We start from the raw sequence: 7,555 nt of genomic DNA on the forward strand, positions 1-7,555 counted from the left end.
TAGCTAGCTTTAGCAGAGCTAATGTTGCATAGCTAGCTTTAGAAGAGCTACTTTTGACAGAGCTAGCGTTAGCAGAGCTAGCTTTAGCAGAGCTACTTTTGATAGAGCTAGCGTTAGCAGAGCTAGCTATAGCAGAGCTAGCTATAGCAGAGCTAGCGTTAGCGTCTCCAGCATGCATTGCCCACCGCTGGGATTGGTCCACTTGCTGCAGGTCGGTGGTGATGAAGGTGTTTTGTGGTGCAGGTTCAACACGCTGGCTGGAGGCATGGAGGGCGGTTCTGGTAGGACTCGGTTGAGGTTCTGTTGATGTTGCGGACCCGGTCATTCCAGGGGCTCAGAGACGTTCTCCTCTGTTCCAGCGAACCCTTTCTACCAGCCGGATGGGCTCCTGGGGGACGTGGACGCCGTCCATTCAGCCAACGGGAGCCTGGAACCGGGAGACAAGGTAGCGCACAGAGAGGTCAAAGGTCAGGACCTGAGTTCAGAGTCCTGCCACTCCTCATCACCCTCCGTTACCATGGAAACACCCAAAGAGACAGAAAGCACCACCAACCTGCCTCCCTCGAACCAACCCGGCTCGCCTCCAGAGCCACAGAGGTCCGAGGTCCAGAACCAGAACCAGGGAGGTGCTGGCTCCACCCACAGCTCACCTCCAGCACCTGCTGCTCTGCCTTCAGGACCAAAGGTCCATATTGACCCAGACTCCCTCGGGTGCTGCCACCTTGTTACCATGGTCACCAGGTTGCTTGTGTCCGCAGGCGAAGCGGACCAACCTGAAGAAACCGTTGTCGGAGCGAACGGGTCACGGCCTGAGGGTCAAGTTCAACCCCCTGGCTCTGCTGCTGGACGCCTCGCTGGAGGGAGAGTTCGACCTGGTCCAGAGGGTCATCTATGAGGTACCGCCTGGTTCCACCCAGAGGTACCTCTGGTTCCTTTGGTCCCAGTCCAAACAATTTGCAGGTCTTCTTGCAGGCCGTCCTGACCTCTGACCTCTGACCCTAGCCTCTGGCTCTTGCAGGTGGAGAACCCCAGCATGCCCAACGACGAAGGTATCACTCCTCTTCACAACGCCGTGTGCGCCGGTCATCACCACATCGTCAAGTTCCTGTTGGACTTTGGAGTGAACGTGAACGCGGCCGACAGCGACGGATGGTCAGTTCCTCCTCTGTCCTCCGGTCCGCCATCTTGGGGTCATCACATTGTCTCTAGGGTTGTCAGAGGTTATCAGGGGTCATCTTACGGTCTCTTCCTGTATCTCGCGCAGGACTCCGCTGCACTGCGCCGCTTCCTGCAACAGCGTCCACCTCTGTAAGATGCTGGTGGAATCAGGCGCCGCCATCTTCGCCACCACCATCAGTGATGTGGAGACGGCGGCCGACAAGTGTGAGGAGATGGAGGAGGGCTACAGCCAGTGCTCCCAGTTCCTCTACGGTGAGTGGAGCCGGAGCCGTCCAGGTACCGGCGCCGCGCCCGGACTCACCTGACCGTCCGCTTCGTCCTCCGCAGGCGTCCAGGAGAAGCTGGGCATCATGAACAAGGGGGCGGCGTACGCACTGTGGGACTACGCCGCGCGGTGGGACGACGAGCTATCCTTCAGCGAAGGCAACGCCGTCACCGTGCTTCGTCGCCATGACGACACCGAGACGGACTGGTGGTGGGCCAGGCTGGACGGCCGCGAGGGATACGTGGCGAGGAACCTGCTGGGGGTGAGATAGCCTTCCTCACTGATGATGAGTCAGAGGTCAGAGTRTCCCCTGGTAACGCGTTGACCTCTCTGCAGCTGTACCCACGGATCAAACCCAGACAGAGGTCGCTGGCGTGAAGCCCGGCTCCATGAGGAAGAGGAGGGTGTAGGGGTGGTTCTGAGAGGAAACAGAGGTCGCTGGCGTGAAGCCCGGCTCCATGAGGAAGAGGAGGGTGTAGGGGTGGTTCTGAGAGGAAACGGCAAAGCAGATGTTGACCTTCAGCAGCTGAAGGTCGGAAACATCTGCCCACTAACAGCTCTTCCTCTCTGAGGGGGGTTGGCCTCTGAGGTCCTGGTGGGTCCAAAGAAGCGATGAAGAGCAGTGGAAGGTGACCAAGGGTGTGTGAGGTCGGTTGAAGGTCACCTGAAGGTTGGTTGGCCTCTGACCTTCAGACTGCTGATGGATCAGTATCAGAGGAAGGAAACAGGAAGTGAAGATGACGGTTTAATGAAGCGGTCCGTGTCTCCAAAGGTTCCCCTGAACTCCAACTGTTCATAAGAGGTTCCGGGTCTCATTCAGGCCGGGTCAGAACATCGGGTCCGAGTCGTTCTAGGCTTCAGAACCTTCTCTGCTGCTTGTTTTCATGTTTTATTCTCCTTAACGTTGCTTCATTTAGCCAAGCTTTGCTTTTCTCATTAGAATCAGTTCTAATGGAGGCTCTGCTGCCATCTAGTGGACAGTTCTATGTGCAGGCTGGATCAGCGGCGCCACCTGCTGGACTGGATGTGCCTGAATTTTATGTCCACGATGATATTTTTATTTCACAAGCATTTTGTTTCCAGTAGCTGCTTTATGACGGGTGGAGCTGCATTATTGAAGTCAAATAAAACATTAATAATGGTGTTTAAACCTCTCACTGAGTCTCAGACAGTTTTCTGGTTCTACAACCTCTTTCAGAAACATTCTGCAAAATGATCCAGTTAGCCAACTCACCCTAGTCAGAAACGCTTAAAACGATTACCGGACAAATTTCTCTCTTTGCCTTAAATATGAAACTTGAACCAAATCCATCTGGTTCTGGCCAACAAATAGGGAAAAGGGTTACACTTCATCCAGATGTTAAAATGTTTCCAGACAATCATGAGGACACACACACACACACACACACACACACACACACACACACACACACACACACACACACACACACACACACACACTCTGCATGAAACGCCAGAGGGTAACAGTCTGCGGACTTCAGACGGTCATAAAAGCTCAGCCATCCGCTCTGGACTCACCTGTCGGCTGCCTCAGCAGGTACGTTTGGGTCATTTAAAACTCACTCGTTACTACAGGAATCGTTTCTGTAGAACTCTTTGCTCTGGTTCTGAAAGCTGAAATATTCGCTTTTATTCATTTGAAGCCTTTAAATCCAGAGAAGGTTACAGTAAACACACGAAACCTTCAAAATAAAATCACGGCGAATCTAGGATTTTAATCTAAACTTCCGTTTAGATATTTAATTTTTTTTAATTATTCGTGGTAATAATGTTTATCATAAGTTAACAGAAAGCAGGCGGATAAATATACTTTTAAGTAAAATAATATATGTATAGACATTTTCCTTAATTTGGAAGTCCAACGGAAGCGCCATATTAATTCGGTCACGTGTTTAGCATGCAGCTGTTTCCATATTGAACTTATGTTTCTTCCTGTTAGCAGCTTTATTTTCTAATCWTCCTGTTACATATTGAACGCTCGTTTATTGCTACTCTTCACCAAACGTAAGTTCACATTTATTGTATGTAACCGCTTGTTTCATAACAGGAAGCTACATGCTAGCTGTGCATAAATCGTGCATATAATGGAATATTTTATAGTTTTAATGAACTTTTTAGTGTTCTAACTTGCTGTTTTTTGGTCAGTTTTAGATAGAGTTGTTTTTGCCCAGGTCTTAGATGGATGTCCCTCTCAAGATGGCGAACACGTTAACTAGTTCGCCATCTTGGAAGGGGAGATATCACTGCGGTAAACTAGCTACCTCTTTGGAGAACCGGCCCGCACACGAGAGTAACGTGCGCGACAGCTCAACACGTTACGGCGCTCCCGTTTACGTGCTGCTTTCAAAATAAAAGCGCGCATCCGGTTCATATTTGATCTGATTCCACTGCAGGTAGATTTCCAGCGGTTTCAAGTTTAGACTGTATTCAACAGGAAATGATGTATCTGAAAAAATGGGCTCCTTTAAAATTGGGGGGCTGGAAGGGGTGTCCCTCTGTCACCCAGAAGTGAGAGAAGTCACTGGAAACTGAGTTTTTCAACAATGTGTGTGTCAACTTTTGAAAAATCAAAACGTGTTCTTTAGATCAGCTCTTATTTTGAAATACGCATCAATCGCCCTGCAGCGAGAGAGTCACTGGTAACGCACCGTTCAACGTCACCATTTTTAAAGGTTTCATATGGTTTACAGTATTTTTGTTTCACACAATATATTTGAATTTATTTTAAGTTGCATCATTTCCTTTTGCAACTGCGTAAATAAAAAGTCTAAACGTGACGCCGCTGTTAATTTACTTGCAGTAGATCAAACATGAACCGGATGTGCGCTTTTACTCTGAAAGGAGCTCGTAAATGAGGGTACCGTAACGTGTTGTACCGTCGCGCAGCTTYACCGTCATGTTGGAAGAGGCAGCTAGCTTTACCTCTAAAGTTTTGCCCAAAAAGCAGAAATGACCAGTATCTCTGAAAAATAGTTTTGTTCAGAAATGTAGTTTATGTAAAACGTTAGACGTGATGATGGTCTAACATGAAACGGTTAATGAGGATTACTCATCAGGAGCCTGAGGCTCAGAAGTATGTTTTTCAGTCCAGCTGCATGAATAATGCAGGCAGTGTGGGAATGTGCTCTGCCTCATRCGGGSCCCTGTTGRCCGATGAACCGTTCTAGTTCTGGGGCCTCTTGGTGACCCCTAGAGGGGTCGGGGTCACACCCTGGGGTCTGGAGGAGCCTGTCGGCCCTAACTGGGTTATGCAGGTGAATTCTTCATTCAGATTCTAAACATTATTTTCGTCTCAGACTCATCTTGYGCGCCATGCCGCAGCATTTCCACGTGAACACGCCGCTGCTGGAGAGCGTCAGCATGTCCAAGATGGCGGGCACCGCCGTGTACCTGAAGATGGAGAACTGCCAGCCCTCCGGCTCCTTTAAGATCCGCGGCGTAGGACACCTCTGCCAGCAGGTGGGGGCGCCGTCACTCTGTCTGGAGCCGCTGTGCCTGTCTGCTGCTGACGCTCCGTGTTGTTGCAGCTCGCCAGCCGCTCCAGGGGAGTCGTGTGTTCTTCAGGTAACCTCTGACCCGTGACCTCGCCTCGTCATTCTAATGGGCGTCATGGTAACGGCCATCTCTACAGGTGGGAACGCCGGGATGGCCGCAGCCTACGTGGCCCGGAAGATGGGGCTCCCGGCGACCGTGGTGGTGCCGTCCTCCACCCCGGCGCTGGTGGTCCGCAGGCTGCAGGAGCAGGGCGCCGCCGTCAAGGTCGCCGGGAAGGTCAGAGCCGTCCTGCGTCAGGTCACCTGGGTTCTGACCAAGGATGTAGTTTCCTTCCGGTCCGTCTTTCCCAGAAGGTGGCGCCCGTCCAGCTGTTCCCCTGACCTCTGACCCCTGGATGCTTGTTGTCTCTAACCGTCAGGTTTGGGATGATGCCAACGCCGAAGCKCTGAGGCTGGCGGAGACGGAGCAGCTGACCTTCGTTCCTCCGTTTGATCACCCCCTGCTGTGGTAGGTACTCCTTGGCCCCTGACCTCTGACCCCTGCACAGACCCAGCATGTCCCCCGTCTGTCCAGGGAGGGTCACGCCTCGGTGGTGGCGGAGGCGGCGGCCGCCCTGGGCCCTGGGGCCCGGCCCGGCGCCGTGCTGCTGTCGGTGGGGGGCGGGGGCCTGCTGTGCGGCGTCGTCCGCGGCCTGAAGGACGCCGGCTGGGCGGACGTGCCAGTTATCGCCATGGAAACGGTGGGGGCCGACTGCTTCAACGCCGCCATCAAAGCTGGAGAGCTGGTGACTCTGGATGACATCACCAGGTTGGTCCAGCTCTGATCCCATTGGCTGCTTCTGACTGGCCGGCAGAACCAGAACCAGCTGCTGGTTCTGCAGTAGAACCAGCAGAACCAGCAGAACCAGTAGAACCAGCAGAACCAGTAGAACCATCAGAACCAGCAGAACCAGCAGCACCAGCAGAACCAGTAGCACCAGCAGAACCAGTAGCACCAGCAGAACCAGTAGAACCAGCAGAACCAGTAGAACCAGCAGAACCAGTAGAACCATCAGAACCAGTAGAACCAGCAGAACCAGTAGAACCATCAGAACCATCAGAACCAGCAGTCTGAATTATTATTTCCTGCTTCAGTAGAAGAAAAATGAAGCAGCAAACAGAACCGTTACTTTAAGAAACACGACTCCTTCACACTCTTGTCTCCGTGTCCCCTGTGTCCCTCTGTGTCCCCTCCTGTCTCTGCCTCCGTCCCCAGCGAGGCCAAGTGTCTGGGTGCGAAGACGGTCTGCCGCAGAGCCTTTGAGCTGAGCCAGAGCGGCGAGGCGACCATCATCTCTGAGCTGGTGACGGACCAGGAGGCGCTCAGGGCCGTCCAGATGTTCCTGGGTCAGTGGCTTCCTGCCGCACACACCTGCCTCCGGTTCCGGTTCTGAAGGGCTTGTGCTGGTTCTGTGTTCCAGATGAGGAGCGGGTTCTTGTGGAGATGGCGTGTGGAGCAGCGCTGGCCGCCGTCTACAGCGGYCTGATCCCCAGACTGCAGGCCCAAGGCAGGCGGCCGCCGCATTTCTTATTGTTATCGTTATTGGGGCACCTGCTGCTCTACACCCAGTAGAATGTCTCTTTATTATTGGGGTCAGTGTTGTGGTACTCTATCGGCCTCAAGACCATTTGGTCTCGGGCGCTGAGGACTCGGCATTTTATTTCAACACCAGTCGAGACCCCAACTGAGAAAATATCACTAACCGTCCAGCAAACTGTCCAGTTTATTTAACATCAGTGGATGCAAAACGCACCGATTAAAATCCAACCAATCACGTGTTTCTGTTGCTCCCCTCCCCACCTTCCACTCGCACGCGGCGCTCTAGACATCCGCAGTGGTTTCCTCTCAGCGGCAGAAGATCTGTCTAACCGTCTGTAATAGAATAAAGCTGCATAAATCATCAGAAACCCGATGGCCACAGCTAACTCAGCAGCGCTTCGCTTTCACACACGGTGGGGACAACGTCTAACTTTTATCACTTAGAAAAGAAGCTTAAAGAAGGTGAGCTACGTTAACATGATGCTAGCAGAGCTAGCTGAACAGAGACACATAAGCATTGTGATGAAAACAGTCACTCACTGCCTGAATTATTGTGCGGAGGTGTTGACTGACTTGTCGCATATATGGGGCAACGCTGTGACCAAAAATCTGCAATATAGTGATGCAACATTCAGGAACAGTCCGATTTTTCAGAACGGCTCTTTACTTATTAGATGGGACTGGAGTCACTGAGAGCCTATCAGATTACCATACGCTGTCAGAATGGCATACATGCACTGAGTCCCACGCCTGCATGCACGTTAAGAAGTCCAACAGTCAGAGGAGTTGTCAGTTCACCATACGTAACAAGTTATGACAAAAATATGTCATTAAATTGTTTTCAAAGATAACTATATAGATATACGTTGTCRTGGTTTCAAAGTGTATTTAAAGCAGTGGTTTCCAAACTATTTCTATGGCTTACAAATGGCTGTCTGGTTGAACAACGTGTGGGGGTGGGGGGTGATTCTTAGAGACTCCCTGTTCTACTCAGCCCGGCTCCAGACGAACAAAGGG

The 7,555-nt window shown here is 51.8% G+C and overlaps 2 protein-coding genes across 2 annotated transcripts in view; both read left to right on the top strand.

Moving 5' to 3' along the window:
* LOC103460690 (apoptosis-stimulating of p53 protein 1-like) overlaps positions 1-2,598 on the top strand; it is a 45,472-nt gene extending 42,874 nt beyond the window's left edge. Inside the window, exons 13-19 of the mRNA XM_017303439.1 lie at positions 244-281; positions 360-685; positions 759-896; positions 1,019-1,152; positions 1,265-1,431; positions 1,507-1,706; positions 1,781-2,598. Coding sequence (XP_017158928.1) covers positions 244-281; positions 360-685; positions 759-896; positions 1,019-1,152; positions 1,265-1,431; positions 1,507-1,706; positions 1,781-1,822 — 1,045 coding nt within the window. The 3' untranslated portion in view covers positions 1,823-2,598. The remainder of the gene's footprint in view (positions 1-243; positions 282-359; positions 686-758; positions 897-1,018; positions 1,153-1,264; positions 1,432-1,506; positions 1,707-1,780) is intronic.
* Positions 2,599-2,697: 99 nt separating this feature from the next.
* On the top strand, positions 2,698-6,786 carry LOC103460681 (serine dehydratase-like). Its single transcript, XM_008402963.2, has 8 exons — positions 2,698-3,002; positions 4,762-4,924; positions 4,993-5,029; positions 5,097-5,236; positions 5,379-5,467; positions 5,534-5,767; positions 6,215-6,345; positions 6,420-6,786. Exons 1-8 carry the CDS (start codon positions 2,911-2,913, stop codon positions 6,569-6,571), a joined length of 1,038 nt encoding a protein of 345 aa, XP_008401185.2. The 5' UTR covers positions 2,698-2,910; the 3' UTR covers positions 6,572-6,786.
* Positions 6,787-7,555: the final 769 nt, after the last annotated feature.

The sequence above is a fragment of the Poecilia reticulata genome, unplaced genomic scaffold, assembly GCF_000633615.1.
Source record: "Poecilia reticulata strain Guanapo unplaced genomic scaffold, Guppy_female_1.0+MT scaffold_276, whole genome shotgun sequence".
In the NCBI taxonomy this organism is placed as follows: Eukaryota; Metazoa; Chordata; class Actinopteri; order Cyprinodontiformes; family Poeciliidae; genus Poecilia; species Poecilia reticulata.